This window comes from Lampris incognitus, chromosome 5, assembly GCF_029633865.1.
Source record: "Lampris incognitus isolate fLamInc1 chromosome 5, fLamInc1.hap2, whole genome shotgun sequence".
In the NCBI taxonomy this organism is placed as follows: domain Eukaryota; kingdom Metazoa; phylum Chordata; class Actinopteri; order Lampriformes; family Lampridae; genus Lampris; species Lampris incognitus.
In genome coordinates, this window is record NC_079215.1 from 52,466,912 (window position 1) to 52,484,484 (window position 17,573).

At 51.2% G+C, this 17,573-nt stretch overlaps 1 protein-coding gene across 1 annotated transcript in view; it reads left to right on the forward strand.

Annotated features, from left to right (window-relative positions):
* pcdh7a (protocadherin 7a) overlaps positions 1-17,573 on the forward strand; it is a 41,140-nt gene that overhangs the window by 1,456 nt on the left and 22,111 nt on the right. Inside the window, exons 2-3 of the mRNA XM_056280668.1 lie at positions 726-1,911; positions 8,007-8,789. Of these exons, the coding sequence (XP_056136643.1) occupies positions 726-1,911; positions 8,007-8,789 (1,969 nt within the window). The remainder of the gene's footprint in view (positions 1-725; positions 1,912-8,006; positions 8,790-17,573) is intronic.

The window sequence follows — 17,573 nt, forward strand, 5'->3', positions numbered from 1 at the left end:
ATCTCCGACTGGTCATCTTTTTGTTGTGATGGTTTATTATTGTGGTTTTGTCATGATTAGATTTCAAACGTGCTCGTTTACAATACAATTTTACAGTGTTATAACAGCCAATGTCTTTGCGGATGTGACACAGCCATTTAGCCCATTGGAGCACAGAGGCCCCGCCCCCATGGTTGTACCCGGAAGTGCTTTTGAGACTTGTTCTTAGATTTCACCCAAGTCTAACCGGGGTCCACATAGTCCAAATTTTTGTTTCATTCATAACTATGCAGTCACTTATTTAGTCGTACAATTTGTGTGTGTTGTAAAACAATTCACGGTAAAAGTAACGGTTTTGTTTTTTTAAGGAATCTCAGTTTTCAGAAGAGAAATTAATGGCGGTCCTAGTTGTACTGGCGTGTTGGGAGGCTCAGGTGAGGGCGGGACCTCTGTGTTTTACTGGACAGAATCATTCTTAGAACTTTATAAATACTTTTAAACATTGGCTGCGTTGCAATTATGCCAACTGAAACATAACACAGTGCAGCGAGATAGTGGTGGATGATAGATAAACGGCACTAGCGCACGCTAACACCACTTCCAACAGTGACGTCCTCCCATTAGCCTAGACGTGAGAGTGAAGTTTTATTATTTGCAAAATGATCAAGGAAGTATTAAGGAAGCTATGGTGCAAAGAAACAATAAATGGCTGTTTGTTGTTTTGCTTCTTTAAACCAACCTTATAGGAACAGGAAAAAGTACTTCTTGCACACCTCGGCCCTGCTGGACTACGAGGCCACCAAAGAGTACAGCGTCACCATTGTGGCGGTAGACTCTGGAAGCCCCAGTCTGTCCAGTAACAGCTCGCTGACGGTGCGAGTGGTGGATATCAACGACCATGCGCCGACCTTCGCCCAGAGCGTCGTGGAGGTCCACTTTGCCGAGAACAACTCGCCCGGCGAGAGGGTGGTCACCGTGTTAGCCACAGACGCGGACAGCGGCAAAAACGCAGAAATCGCCTACTCCCTCGATCCCGCAGCCAATGGGGCTTTTTATGTCGACGCGGACAATGGGGATATCAGGGCGACCGGGGTTTTAGACCGCGAGCAAAGGGAGAGGTACGAGTTCCGGGTTATTGCCAAGGACAAGGGCACGCCCCCTCTGCAGGGCTCGGCGACCGTCGTCGTCCAGGTGACGGACCGCAACGACAACGCGCCAAAGTTCGTCCAGGAAATCTTCATGTTCTACGTGAAAGAGAACCTCCTCGCCAACAGCCCGGTTGGCATGGTTACCGTAACCGACGCAGACGAAGGGGAGAACGCGGAGCTTAGCCTGTTTGTCGAGCTGGATGGAGACGACGAGATGAAGACAGGAGGAGGGGCAGAGAAGAGCGAAGGGGGAGATGGAGAAAAGGGACGAGAGGAGGTGTTTTCTATCGAAAACAACACGGGAACCATCTTCTCCTCGGCGTCATTTGACCGAGAAAAGCTAGCCACCTACATCTTCCGCGTCCGGGCCGTGGACGGGGGCGAGCCTCGCAAGACCGCCACCGCCACCATCTCCCTATTTGTGACAGACGAAAACGATAACGCCCCATTGATCACCTCTCCCGCCAACGAGTCCTACACGCTCCTTCCCCCGGCCAGCAGCGCTCGCACCATCGTCAGGACCGTCACCGCCACGGACTCGGACACGGGCCCCAACGCAGATCTCCACTACACCCTGGTCGGGGGAAACCCCTTCAGACTGTTTGAGATCGGCCATACCAACGGGGTGATCACCCTGGCCGAGCCTCTGGAAAGACGCCACAGGGGGTTACACCGCCTGGTAGTGCGGGTCAACGACAGCGGGGTGCCCTCACTCTGCGCCACCGCCCTGGTCCACGTCTTCATCAACGAGAGCCTGGCCAACGCGACGCTGGTGGACGTACAGGTAATGCTGAGTATCCATGACTTAAAGTAGAGCCATAGCTCCTCAATGAACGGTTCACCTCGTTTTACCACTAGGGGGCAGTAGTAGCAACGAGTTACGAAGACGTCCACGATAATATCGCGCAACAATGAAGGTTCAGCTAATGACAACAAATCGCATCTTTTGCAGCTGTGTGCGGCGGTAATAAGGTTATTGTCTGAGTAAAACAAACGAGCTACATAACGGCACCATTTCCCATCTTCCACGGGTCGCTGCAAAATCTCTTCTGGTTTTAGTTTATTTTGAGGAAACAATTTTGTCCCAGATAAGGAGCCCTTATTCTGTTTTGGCTGTTGTTGGCGATGCCAGCTTCTTTGTTGTTTGGATCTAACTGGAACGTTTTCTTTGCCCAGCATCCTTTCATAAAAATCACAGAAGATGAATAGGAGGGGGGAAAAAAACACAGATATTTTCTTCTTTTTAATCACTTTAGTGTGTTTTCGCTACGGTGCACTGAACTGAGAGCTCGAGCATTTAGGGGTGTGGGTCTGTGTGTGTGTGTGTGTCTGTGTGTGTCTGTGTGAGTGGGATGTTTGGGAGGTGAGTAAAAGAGCAAGGGAAATAGGGAGGGATGGGAACTGTCCCAGATATCATCCTGAATTTCTCAATTGGCGGAAGCACGGTGTTGAGCAACACTGAGTTCCTACGTGTTTTCTACTGCACAACACAGTCATACCTCCCCTGCACGGCTCAACGTTTATCCGGCCTTTTGTTACTGTGAATTCTTCTTCTCTTGCTGTCTAACCTGTGTCCGCCTCTTGGATTTCTAAGTCTGCAACAGAAGTGTGCTGATGTACACATGAAAGACTTTTTTGCTCCATTGCTCAAAACAAAAATTTTGGGGGGATTTCCTCCCCTCCCCCTTTTTTTCCCTCCCCAGTTGTGCTTGGCCAATTACCCCACTCTTCCGGGCCGTCCCGGTCGCTGCTCCACCCCCTCTGCCAATCCGGGGAGGGCTGCAGACTACCACACGCCTCCTCCGATACATGTGGAGTCGCCAGCCGCTTCTTTTCACCTGCCAGTGAGGAGTTTCACCAGCGCGTGGGAGGATCACGCTACCCCCCCCCTCCAAACAGGCGCCCCGAACGACCAGAGGAGGCGCTAGTGCAGCGACCAGGACACATACCCGCATCGGGCTTCCCACCCGCAGACACGGCCAATCGTGTCTGTAGGGACGCCCGACCAAGCCGGAGGTAACACGGGGATTCGAACCGGCGATCCTTGTGTTGGTAGGCAACGGAGTAGACCGCCACGTCACCCAGACGCCCACTCAACAAAATGTGTTTGACAGCTACTTTGTCGAACAGGCTTATTGGCCTTGTGGGTGAAGTATTTTGAGATGCTTCGCCCGTGAGCTACATGCATTGTCCTCCTGCATAGCACATAACTAGAAGTGCAGGGCAGCACATGTAGCTTAAACATGTGCATAAAAAATGCATGATATCTACATTAAGGTCCTGAAATCCTCAAAGAGCTTCAAAGGATTCAGTCTGCCCGGGTCTCAAGTGTACTTCGCAGTGTTCCCTGGCAAACAGCGTAAAGACCACAGAGATCTTCGGATGTCTGCTTTAGTGCGGTTGGACGACGCTCAGTTGCCACTGCATGTTTGTTTTCACAGACGTCTTATCTAACCGGGTCACCAGAACAGGAACCAAAGGGCCGCGGCTCTGGACTAGAACATCACACCACCGACATGTCCCCTCTGCTCTAGATAAGCCTGAACAAGTACACATGGGGCAGCGCGGGGGTTTAGGGTTGGGGAGGAAACACGCGGGAAGGGGGGTTGATTAAGGGAATTAACCGCAGTGGGTCTGCATCACCAAAGGTCCTTGACCGGGTAAAAGTATGTAAGTCCAACCCCATTAAAAACAACTTTTAGGCTGCAACATGGTTAGTTTAGTTTCACCGTAGGAAAGAACTTGTAGGAGTAATTGAGTAGAAGTCATTGAGGAGAGAATACCTCCAGCTCATAATGAAGTCAAACTGAGAGGTGGACGGATGCCAGATGTAATTAGGGGATGAAAACGGCGGCTCCTGCTGCAGCAGCGTGGCAGAAAATCACTTCAGTCTTTTCTTTCCAACAGTATTGGGTTGAACCACATGTTGGCTAATTAGCTAGAATTTGAAGAATGTTGTTTGTTTTTTTTTGGACACGATTTACATTTGGAGAGATTATATGGGTTTGGTAGATCAGAAGAACTAGGGACGTAAAACTATTGAATTTTAATGACTGCGCTTTTACACTCTTATATTTTTTTCATCAAAGACGGCGAGGGCTTGTCTGTCCTCCTCTGAATGGCGGGCCTTTTTGATGATGGTGGATTGCCTGATTCCCCCCCCCCCCGTCTTTATGAATACATATCTCCTTCTGAGCTGCCATTTAGTCCACCGTTGAGGTTCAAACGTTAAACTAAAACGGAGACCCTGACTGTTCTCGGTTCGGTAGCGTGGCTAGACGGGGGAGAAGTCCTTGTCTCCCTCACAACACCGGTATCTGCAGTTACATGCCGATAAGAGAATCCTCCGAGAACGGGAAAGAGAGATAGGTGGTGTCGAGCCCAGTCCGAACAACGCTCGGGCAGAAGGGTGGAGGGTTCTGCTGGGAGCGGGCAATGCGCCAGAGACAAGCACTCAAACGCAGTAGAGGCGGTTGCTGCACCATCCTATTGGGCGCTTAACCAGTGTGCGTGCACGTACACACAGGCGTGAGCGCACGCACACACACAAAACACTTGGCTGGCTCTCACACACAAGCACACACTGGGCTGATGCATAGCCATACAGCTAACCCTCTCTTTTGCCTCTCTCTTGTATGCACGCACACACGCATGCTATGCCTACACACACGCACGCACACACACACAACACAACACATGCCATCACACCTGGCCATGCACACATATGGCCTGCTGTAGCACAATAACACAAGACAGTGCAGGGATGCGCTAAGCCAGAACTATCGGGCAGAACGAGCAGGGGTTGCATAGCCATACAGCTAACCCTCTCTTTTGCCTCTCTCTTGCATGCACGCACACACGCATGCTATGCCTACACACACGCACGCACACACACAACACAACACATGCCATCACACCTGGCCATGCACACATATGGCCTGCTGTAGCACAATAACACAAGACAGTGCAGGGATGCGCTAAGCCAGAACTATCGGGCAGAACGAGCAGGGGTTGCATAGCCATACAGCTCACCCTCTCTTTTGCCTCTCTCTTGCATGCACGCACACACGCATGCTATGCCTACACACACGCACGCACACACACAACACAACACATGCCATCACACCTGGCCATGCACACATATGGCCTGCTGTAGCACAATAACACAAGACAGTGCAGGGATGCGCTAAGCCAGAACTATCGGGCAGAACGAGCAGGGGTTGCATAGCCATACAGCTCACCCTCTCTTTTGCCTCTCTCTTGCATGCACGCACACACGCATGCTATGCCTACACACACGCACGCACACACACAACACAACACATGCCATCACACCTGGCCATGCACATAAGGCCTGCTGTAGCACAATAACACAAGGGATGCGCTAAGCCAGAACTATCGGGCAGAACGAGCAGGGGTTGCAGTACCACAGGCCAAGCAGAACAATGGGGCAGAGCAGAGCGGAGCCGGGCTGAGAGGGCCCCTATGCAGCGGAGGGAAAATAATGGCATGCAACCAGCACAACGCCTGCTAAAACAATGATACTGTTCCCACAGATAGACTGTGAGGAAACAATGAAATATAACATAGGCTCATTCTTAGCTTGGGGGAGCGATAAGTGGGAGTGAATGATGGGCCTGTATGTGGGTAAGCCTAATGTGCACAGATAATATAATCAAAACCCGAGCGTTACAGCGCTGTTGCATGAGCAGCACCCTCCCGTATTGCCACCAGTACAGGTTGTAGTTATTCTGTTTGGCTCTCGGAAATCCATACTGTGTTCAAATAGATCCCGGCCTCGGTTTCTCTTGATTTTTTTTTTTCATTCCCCTTGTCGCGCTCCCTTTCTCTTCCTGTCTTTCCCCTCAGCCCCGCAACCATTCATTTGGCAGCAAAGCATTCTTTTAGCTCCAGTGTGTGATTCCTTGACAGGATTAAAGAATTCTCTTAGGAACTGTGAGACAAGGTGTCAGGCTTGCAGAATGAGCTCCCACCCCGCACCCCCCCCCACCCCAAACGTATTTTTATTGGCTTTTTGTGGAATATAAAGAACAGCCACACAACAAGAAGATAAAAAAAGGCAATGAAGTAAAAGAAAAACATACTCAAGACGTATTAACAAACATGCAGTAAAGGCCCCAGGCTCATCTCATGGTGATGGGCTACAAATACAGAAACAGATCCAAGATAATGAATACATGTGACTTAGAAGGTGTGTGTGTGGGGGGAGGGGGATTATGTAATTCTTAAATGATTTCCCAAATTCTCTCAAAGTTATCAGAGGAGCCACTCATTTTGAATCTCAGTTTCTCAAGTTTGAGAGGCTCCATCACCTCCCTCATCCACCGAGCTGGACTCGGTGGGTGAGGGGTCTTCCAGTGGAGGAGGATCAATCTCCCTGCAAACAAAGTGACAATTTATGTTTTATTTGTTTATTTTTATTTTTTTTTTGGGGGGGGGTTCCCCATGTTTCTCCCCAATTGTACCCGGCCAATTACCCAACTCTTCCGAGCTGTCCCGGATGCTGCTCCACCCCCCTCTGCCGATCTGGGGAGGGCTGCAGACTACCACATGCCTCCTCCAATACATGTGGAGTGGCCAGCCAGCACATGGGAGGATCACGCTATTCCCCCCCAGTCCCCCCCCCCCGAACAGGTGCCCCAACCGACCAGAGGAGGCACTAGTGCAGCTAACAGAACACAAACCCACATCCGGCTTCCCACCCGCAGACACGGCCAATAGTGTCTGTAGGGAGGCCCGACCAAGCCGGAGGTAACACGAGGATTCGAACAAGCGTACCCGGACACCCACTCAAAAATGCTTTTGATAGCTACTTCGTAGAATAGGCTTATCGACATTGCGGATAAAGCATTTTGAGATTTTACGCTACGCTAACCGGGCGCCCCAAAGTGACAGATTTTGTTATTTGGAGTTCACTTCCAGAAAGATTGTCATTGTTCTCTCCTACTGTGCCGACAATAGCTTTGAAAACGTCTGGCAGGGTTTGGAAGTTTGAACTCCAGTAGGTGGCCAGATTAGGGCATTACCACAATGTGTGTGCCAGAGAGGCGAGGCAGGTGAGAGTCTGCACCTGTCACGGTAGAATCAACATCTGGCAACATCTTACAGAGTCTGAGGTTAGAGAAACGTAGGCGACGCCGCACCTTGAATTGAACGAGGCCGTGCCAGACACAGATTGAGGCCGTACGCACCCCTCCTGGTGCTATTCTCCGCCGCTCAGCTGTCAAAGCCGTCCCCGAATCCCCCTCCCGTGCAGTTCTTAGAATCTCTAATGACGGGTTTGGTAAACAGACAGGAAATTATAAGTAAATGATATTGCACCCCTTTACGGAGGCTCTAAGGAAAACGGAGATCCCGTGGGTTATTCCTCAGGCAAACTGGGAAAGGAAGGTGTGTTAGCTTTAATATTGCTACGAACCTGGAGGAATTCTCAACAAATGGGATCGGGGTAAAATTAAATTTCTTCCTTAGTTGTTCAAAGGTGGGAAATATTTTATCTATCACAAGGGCCTTCATGTTGTGTGTGTGTGTGTGTGTGTGAGTGTGTGTGTGTGTGTGTGTGTGTGTACGCAGTGAACATGCGTGCCTGCTTCTGTGTCTGCACATGTTCCAAAATCAAAGGCAAGATTGGGAGATGTTTTAACTCGTTCAGCAGCAACGGCATGTTTAAATGCAGGGTTACGCCACGTTATCGCCATTGAAACGCCATACCGCCATCGAGTATGAGGTTTAAGACGTGGTTCAAAGTCGTTGTCATGCAAGTAATCGTTGTCTTTGTGCAATTTATTCTTCTCTTTTTTTCCCCTCTCCTTCTCCCCTTCTCTTTCGACTTTTCCCACCCCTTCACCTTCCTCTCAGGTGGCCCGTAGCCTCATGGCTCCTCTGACCCTGGACATCGCAGGGGACCCAGACAGTGAGCGCGCGTTAGGAAAACAGCGCCTCAGTGTGGCCATTGGTGTTCTAGCGGGAGCCGCAGCTGTAATCTTGGTTATACTTCTAGTAGTCACAGCGAGGCAGTGCGGTGCCCAAGGCAAAAATGGCTATGAGGCCGGTAAGAAGGAACCAGAGGAAGACTTCTTCAGTCCCCAGGGGGCGCAGCCACAGGTTGGACGCGGCGGGGGCTCGGATCGGGGACGGAAATTGCGCCGGGACAAGCGCAGCGGAAGCGGCGGCAGCGTGGCCGTGGGGGGAGGGAAGTCAGACAGATCCCTCTATAGCGGCATTGTCACCGTGAACGGACTTCGTCGCCACGCGAGTGATGAGGACGAGGAGGACGTGAGCAGCGCCAGCGAGCGTCTTGCGGCACGTTACTGTGCAATGGATGGTGACCCGGGCAGTCCACGGATGGGTGGTGGCAGGAGGCACCAGTCGAGTCCAGATCTGGCCAGGCACTACAAATCCAGCTCCCCGCTTCCGGCGGTGCACCTCCAGCCCCACTCCCCCCCAGCAGAGGGCAAGAAGCACCAGGCAGTCCAGGAGCTGCCCCCTTCCAACACCTTTGTGGGCAGCGGAGGCTGCGTGGGGAGCGCGGGCTCCAGCAGCAGCAGCAGCGGAGGCAGTGGCAACGCAGACGCCATGTCCCTCGGGTCCGACCAGTGCTCAGAGTACGGCTGCCAGACTGGGAACAAGTACAGCAAACAGGTAAGACCGCTTGAAGCGGAACTGGGATGGCGCCAGTCATTTGCTTTCCGCTCCCTTCAACTTTGGCTTTCTCTCCTGCACATCATTTATTTGTTGTAAATTTGTTTGCCTTACCTTACAAATTTTACTCAGCTCTCTGGTACCCAGCCCCCTTTTCCCGTCTCCCTCTCCCTCTCTCTCTCTCTCTCTCTCGGTGTCCACTTTCTGGCTCCCGATCTTTGTCTGTCCGCTCCTCCCGGCTGCCTCCTCCCTTATTCACACCTCCGCGGACGCGCCGCACTGCACACACAGTTGCCGGTGTCTAAACACCGCCTCATCTCTGCAAAATAGCTGTCAGCGGAAGTGCCCGTGTGCACACACTCGCCTGTCTGTGTCACACGACTAAGCCTGTGAGCAGTGTGACGGTACCCTGCTGTTAGTGTGTGTGTGTGTGTGTGGTGTGTGTGTGTGTGTGTGTCCCTTTAAGACGGTTTACTGCAGGGCACCATTCATTCCGCTGCTGCAAGCCAACAATCTATACGTGCGTGCAGATGACATCTAAACCCCTGGGGAGTTTCGTTGGGTTATGAAAACATAAAGAGTAGGAGGATAGCCAGCCCCCAGCTGAGTAATTGGTCATTTTGTTTTTCCATTCCGTCCTTCCCCTCCGTGTCTTTTTTTTTTTTTTTTTACCTTCGCACATACGTTTATTCCCCGAAGAAGAAGAAAAAATGCCGAAATAATGGTGGTGAGATGGACGCGGACGCTTTCGGTCTTCACCGAGGAAGCTGCGATGACAAGTGAGCGCCTTCGCTAGAAGATAAACACCAGACAATTAGATGGAGTCGCCCACCCCCACCTCCCCCGCCCCCTTTCTCATCCTCCACCCCCGCACCACCTCCCACTTACAGCCCATCCTCCCACGCTGGCACCGGCAAGGCAGTATATGCGCACGCCGCATAACGCGGCAGGGTCTCCGCGGGTCTGCGGTTAGCGCTCCCCGGGGGGACGTTCCGAGTGACAGTCGGCCCCTCTCCAAGGGGCGGGGTCCCCCCCGTTTCCTTGACGGACGGCTCCACTTTTATCCGCCGCGCGCTGGGAAAAGAAAAAAAAGCGCTGATGCGGTCATTAAAAAGGAAGGAGATGGGGCTTCTTGAGCTAATCAATTCATACACGAGCTCTCTGATCCCGCTCAGCACGTACACACACACGTGCGCGCGCGCACGCACACGCACACTGACTCCAGAGGTTAATCCATTACGGAGTCAATCCTCTTAATCTGACGTTCCCAGGGAAAGAAAATGCTTACGGGAGGAGTTTGGGGTTCACGCTTACGTGCACGCAAATGTCCAGAAACACACGCACGCACGCACGCACACACACACACACACACACACACGGCTTACCCAGCACCCTAACGAATTATTGATCACGTGAGGTAATTAACTCCCCTGTAACAGCAGTGTGACCCCACCCCCACCCTTACCTCCTGCCATAACATCCACCAACCGACGGGTTTCGCGTGCAACTTCCTGTGTGTGTGTGTGTGTCCGTCCTGTCGGTTGCCGTGCCAGAACTTGTCGACTCTTTGGAGAGTTTTCCCGATGCACGCGGGTTTGCGTGTCGGCGCGTGACTGTCACTGCGCTCGGGGCGCTGCTTATTTTATGTAAGTGCATGCATTCTATATGAGAGCGCGAGGCAGCGATCCACTCCGGGGTTTAATAGGTGGAGAGGACAAGCCCCAGGTGGCGATCGGGTAGCAGACGGAATTGGGAATAAGGTTAGATCAGGGGGGGTGGGGGTGGGGTGGGGTGGAGTGGAGTGGGGGCTGTCTAGGAGGAGATGACGGGGGTTTCGGTGGTGAGCCGAGCGGTTGTAGAAGTAGTAGTAGTAGTAGTAATAGTAGTAGTACTAGTAGTAGTGGTAGTAGTAGTAGTAGTACTAGTAGTAGTAGTAGTAGTAGCGGAAATTGAAAAGAAGAACTTTTCAAAGCCGCTTCAGTGGGTCAGTGGAAACCGTTAAGGAGCTGGAAGCAGCACCACATCAAACCAACACGGGGAGTCATCAGAAACAATCGCAGGCGACCACCACCGCGGGGGGGGGGGGGTGTGAAGAGGGGAAATCCATCGAGAGGTGCAAAAGAAAAAAGAGTGAAAAAAAGCTTGATCAGCTGTGGAGGTGGGTGGGGTGGGGTCTGTTTTCTCATTCTTAAGATCGTCTGTTAGAGAACCGATGCCAAAGTCAGCTGCCAGAGACGCAGAAATGGCAGAAGATCATATTTTAGAAGATTTGCCTATAAGAAGACCCTGAAGAGACGAGGGGTGGTGGTGGTGGTGGTGGAGGGGGGGGGTTAACGGCAGTGAAGCAATAAAACCATTCCCATACGCCTGGCTATAAATAAGAGGGGGAATGAATGGGAGAGACAGAAAGATCATAAAACGGGGAGGCATGTTGAATAGGTGGAGGCTGACGGAGGACGGCGGCGGACAGAAGGAGAGGGAGCCACACTCTGAGCCAGAAGCGGTCAGCTGAGCCGCGGGGCGCTCATGGGACGTTTGAGTCTTTCAAGTCACGGGGAAAAAAGGTGCAGTGGAAACCCCGAGATTTCCAAAGCAGGGGAACAAATCCAAGGTTTTAATGCTCTTCTAAGGTGGAATAATGATGCTCTTCTAAGGTGGAATAATTACGCTCTTCTAAGGTGGAATAATGATGCTCTTCTAAGGTGGAATAGTGATGCTCTTCTAAGGTGGAATAATTATGCTCTTCTAAGGTGGAATAGTGATGCTCTTCTAAGGTGGAATAGTGATGGTCTTCTAACTTGGAATAGTGATGCTATTCTAAGGTGGAATAGTGATGCTCTTTTAAGGTGGAATAATTACGCTCTTCTAAGGTGGAATAGTGATGCTCTTCTAAGGTGGAATAGTGATGGTCTTCTAACTTGGAATAGTGATGCTCTTCTAAGGTGGAATAGTGTTGCTCTTCTAAGGTGGAATAGTGATGCTCTTTTAAGGTGGAATAATTATGCTCTTCTAAGGTGGAATAGTGATGGTCTTCTAAGATGGAAAAGTGATGGTCTTCTAACTTGGAATAGTGATGCTCTTCTAAGGTGGAATAGTGATGCTTTTCTAAGGTGGAATAGTGATTCTCTTCGAATGTGGAATAGTGATGCTCTTTTAAGGTGGAATAGTGATGCTCTTCTAAGTTGGAATAGTGATGCTCTTCTAAGGTGGAATAGTGATGCTCTTTTAAGGTGGAATAGTGATTCTCTTCTAATGTGGAATAGTGATGCTCTTTTAAGGTGGAATAGTGATGCTCTTCTAAGTTGGAATAGTGATTCTCTTCTAATGTGGAATAGTGATGCTCTTTTAAGGTGGAATAGTGATGCTCTTCTAAGTTGGAATAGTGACGCTCTTCTAAGGTGGAATAGTGATGCTCTTCTAAGGTGGAATAGTGATGCTCTTCTAAGTTGGAATAGTGATGCTCTTCTAAGGTGGAATAGTGATGCTCTTCTAAGATGGAATAGTGATGCTCTTTTAAGGTGGAATAGTGATGCTCTTCTAAGGTGGAATAGTGATGCTCTTTTAAGGTGGAATAGTGATGCTCTACTAAGGTGGAATAGTGATGCTCTTCTAAGGTGGAATAGTGAGTGCGTTGATAAAAAAAGATGACATGGAACTGCGTGATGAAGAAAACATATTTTTTATTTCTCCGGTGGCGAGTTACTGAACATGTTTTGGATGAAGAATTCTTGACACGCCCTGCACACACACACGCATTGTTTGGTTGCTTTAACCAGCTGATGAAAACCCACCTGATTCATATTTGTGTGTGTGTGTGCGCGCACACGTGCATATGTACCATGTTTAACTATACTTATGGGGACCAAATGTCCCCACAAGTATAGAAAAACCAGAAACCACCTAACTCGTAGGGCCCTTTTATGGGACCCCAGAAGTAAAAGGGTCTATTTTAGGGTTAGGACTTGGTTCTAGGGTCAAGGTTAGAATGAGGGTTAGGGTAAGGGTTAGGGTTAGGCATGTAGTTTGCGTGGTTAAGGTTAGGGTTAAGGTTTAGGGAAGCCCTGTCAACGAATGGGAGTCAATGAGGAGGCCCCACAAGTATAGTGTCACAAGTATGTGTGTGTGTGAGAGAGAGAGAGAAGTGAAAGACAGAGGATAAGTTCAGAGAGAGGACAGACAAAGGGAACGACGGAGTGAAAGGCGAGAGAGAGAGAGAGGGGGGGAGGGAGGAAGGACAGTGTGTTTTGGGTGTTGGCCAGAGAGTGAGAGTGGAGTGCTGAGATGTGGGTCATCAGGATACCCGTTGGCATCAGGTCCACACTAATGATCACGGCAGTCACATGGCACTGCAGTCAACTGGGCAATGTGGCCTCTCTCTGCCCACACACCCCACCCCCCCCAACACACACACACACACACACACACAGAACCATTCTCTCTCCCATCTGATCAATGAAAATAATGGCCGCACTTCAGCCCTCTACAGAACAGTACATACAGTACACAACAGCATATTGCTCTCCCTATCTTTCCGTCGTTCTCTCCGTCCTTTCTGCTTTCTGACTTTCCTGCAGTCTCTCTCTCGCTATCCGGACACGAGTTTGAGCACCGCGCCACCTCTGACATTGCATCCTCCACTCGGTGACCTCTGTGAGAGAAGCGAGTCAGCACTTTTCACCACCGACTCTTCTTTTACTGTAGTGAGCACTTTCCCTCCCTGGAAACTGTGTGTGTGTGGGTGTGTGTGTGAAAGTGCGGTACCACAGTGGCTGTATCGAACTGGATTCATCACACACACACACACACACACACACACACACACACACACACACACACACACACACACACACACACAAATTTGTACAATACCACCCAAACACACACACACACACCGACACACTTCATCGTGAGCCATAATCAATGGCTTTGTTAACAAGGCCAAATCTGCAGTAGAAGGAGGTGGGCTGACATCACTTTGCTGTGTGTTTTGTGTGTGTGTGTGTTTTTTTTGCACACTGCACAGCTTCACAAAGCAACATGAAGGTCGCAGCGGTGGAATGTGACGGCGCGAGCCACGGTGTTGTGCTTGAGCGAGGACGGGCTGCGGTGATGGGATTGCGGCGAACGGGCCCGGTCCAGCCGAGCTGGTCCGTCTAATTGGACTGTGGGCAAGGGGCTGGGCGGTCGGATTAGGCCGGCGGGATTATTAAATTGAAAAGCAGCTTTTCATTTCAAAGAAATCCCCTCGGGATTAAATATGACGAGCGTCTGTCACCCCCCTCGCTCCCGAGCGCGCTCGCGGCGCACACCGGACGGCGGTCGTGAGTAACCTGGCTGAAGTTCATACGAGGGAGAAAAGGGGGGAGGACGACTTTCGACCGCCTCTCTGTCACACACACGCACAAAGTCAAACAAGCACACACACATGCACACACAGACACACACACACGGAAAGTAAGCGTTCCGTAACGGCTGTCATGATGACACCGGCACACTGATATGGTTATCCGGGCAACAGTTGGGTCAGGCCGCGCAGCTGCCATATGGTTATGAGGAGGGCAGGTTGGCGGGGTGAGGAGGTAAGAGCAAGGACGAGGTAACCAAACCGGGGATCACCCAGCCAGCCAGACTGAAAGCTGATCTACTGACCTGAACGGGGGGGGGGGGACGAAAGACAGAGAGAAAGTGGGGGGAGAAAGAGAGAGAAAAGAGAGAAAGAAAGAGAGCAAGAGAGAGAAAGAGAAAGGGGGAAGAGAGCGGGGAGGAAGAGAGAGAGAAAGTGGGGGAGAAAGAGAGAGAAAGAAAGAGAGGGGAGGAAGAGCGTGAGAGAGAGAGAAAGTGGGGGGAGAAAGGGGGAAGAGAGCGGCGAGGAAGAGAGCAAAAGTGGGGGGAGAAAGAGAGAAAGAGAGGGGAGGAGGAGAGCGAGAGAGAGAAAAAGTGGGGGGAGAAAGCGAGAGAAAGAAAGAAAGAGGGGGAAGAGAGGGGAGGAAGAGTGAGAGAGACAGAAAGTGGGGGGAGAAAGAGAAAAAGGGGGAAGAGAGCGGGGAGGAAGAGAGCGAAAGAGAGAGAAAGTGGGGGGAGAAAGCAAGAGAAAGAGAGAAAGAGAAAGAAAGAGAGGGGGAAGAGAGGGGAGGAAGAGAGCGAGAGAGAGAGAAAGTGGGGGGAGAAAGAGAGAAAAGACACACACACATGCAGAGACAGACAAATTCACACACATCCAGTCACACAGGATGTTGTTGCCATGACGTAGGTGTGTAAGTTGTTGTACTGCATGTGTTGGTGTATACATGTTGTGTATTCCTGCACTCTCATTGTCCTTCATGTGTAAATGCTTTGCAACACAAATGTACATTTGCCATGCTAATTAACGCACATTTGAATTTGAATTTGAAAAGGAGAAAGAAAGAGAGAGGGGGAAGAGATGGGAGGAAGAGAGCGAAAGAGGGGGGAGAAAGCGAGAAAAGAAGAGAGAGAGAGGGGGAGAAAGCGAGAGGGGGAAGAGAGAGATAAGAGGAAGGTAGAGCAAGAGAGAGAGAGAGCGGGGAGAAAGCGAGAGAGAAAGAGGGAGGGGGGAGCAAGAGAGAGAGTAAGAAAGAGAGAGGGGGAAGACAGAAAGAGAGAGAGAGCGAGAAAGAAAGGGGGGAAAGAGAGAAAGAGAGAGAGGAGAGAGAGAGAGGGGGAGAAAGAGAGCGAGAGGACAGGGATATCATTTTAGGAGAAAGGGGAAATGAGCTAAAGAGAGAGAGGGGGGAGGGGAGGGGGAGGGGGGAGGGAGGTCTCAGACGGAGATGTGTTCTTGCACAAGTTGCTGCGGTGTGGGAGTTTGGCGCGCACGTGTACACCGCCTAGATCCAGGGGAGGAGGGAGGCCGTCATCCTGCAAGATGAGGGGGAGAGATAAACAGAGCTAGAGGGAGATCAAATGAGGGGGGAGGGGGGGACCCAACATTTCTGTTCCAACACCCCTCGCCCCCCCCCCCCGGCCCACACACATCGCCTTCCTGCCCCCACCCCCCCCCACCCCCCGCCCTGCCTGTTTACGTTACCTGATGACAGTGTTTACTGCGCCTGATGACGCGGGCGGGCGGTTAAGGCGAGCTGATAACGGTGCGACGTGAACCCGTCCCGCAGCTCTTCCCGGGAAACGGCAGGAATGCCGGGATGCCATTCCCACGCACACACGAGACGCAGACAAGCACAGGCACGGACACGTCGGCGCACACCGTCAGACGAACGGGCCTCGGGACGCCCAGACCCGACCTGAAGAAACGCGCGGCTGTCACGTGTGCGCGCGCATAATAGCACACGATTACGTGTGCGCCGCGAGCCGACTAACTCCTCTAAAAGACGATGATGATGACACGCGAGCGACGAGGAGAGTTTCCCCGCCGTTACATCAGTCTCGTCTTACGCTCCCCGCTGGATTGAACCCCGCATATACACGCTCAGAGGCGCAATCTCTGTCCCATTTAGACGCACTCGTATCCAGATGCCGGCACTCCACGTCTTACTCTCTCTCTCTCTCTCTCTCTCGCCCACTCTCTCTCTCTCTCTCTCTCTCTTACTGTCTCTTGTTGTCGATCTCACGGGCGCACACGCGCGCGGCACACAATGCGTGCACATACGCATGCGTGCGCACACAGCCACGCAGAGACCTACATAGCGGCCCCTCGCTGAGACGCTTCCCTTTATGGGCGCCTTGAAGCCCGTCGCTCGGCATTGTACCGGCCCTGAATTCAGCGCTCATCTGCCTCCGAGCATTACCTTAATGGCTGTCTGTGGGTTGAGCAGTTTTGTTCAATATTGCCAAACAAAGGATCCCTCTTACAAGCGCCAGACAGTGTTTCTGGATTAGAGTAGCCAGATGACTGGTTTTATGCTCCTGCACAAAAAAACAAAAAAACAAAAAAAAAAACATCTTCACCGCGTTAAGTGGCATTGAGTTGAATGAAGTGGAATTACACTGGATGGCGATAAAGTGAGCTGAATTGAATCGAATCGAACTGAATTGAATTGAACTGAATTGAATTGAATTGCACCGAAATGAACTGAGCTGAAATGACTTCAGAAAAACAGAAGTCAGTTGAATTTGCTCTGCAGCATCCTGTGTGTGTGTGTGTGTGTGTGTGTGTGTGTGTGTGTGTGTGTGTGTGTGTGTGTGTGTGTGTGTGTGTGTGTGTGTGTGTGTGTGTGTGTGTGTGTGTGTGTGTGTGTGTGTGTGTGTGTGGTTGTCCCTGGCAGAGTGAGTGTGTCTGCTGGTCATTATACTGGGCAGACTGACCCAGCATCGTTACCTCTCTCTCTCTCTCTCTCTCTCTCATTACGGACGCAGGTGAAGAGAAGCCTGAGGGTGCTGCGTGTCACCCATTAAACTCTCTGTCCATAAGTTAACAGAGAGCATCCCTTTCCAAATCATCCTCTGCCTCTCTCTATCAAACCCTCTCTCTCCACCTCCATATCTCCCACCCTCCCCTTCTCTCTCTTCCCTTCTTCCTCTATCTCTCTCTCCCTTCTCCCTCTCTCTCTCTATCTGTCTCGCCCCCCCACATCGCTCACTCTTTCTCTCTCTCCCCCACGTCTCTCTCTATCAACCTCTCTCTCCACCTCAATATCTGTCCCACTTCCCCATCCTCCCCCTCTCTCTCTCCCTTCTCCCCCTATCTCTCCCTCCCTTCTCCCTCTCTATGTCTCTCTCCCCCACATCTCTATCAACCTCTCTCTTCACCTCAATATCTGTCCCCCTTCCCCCCCTCTCTCTATCTGTCTCTCTCCTCCCCATGTCTCT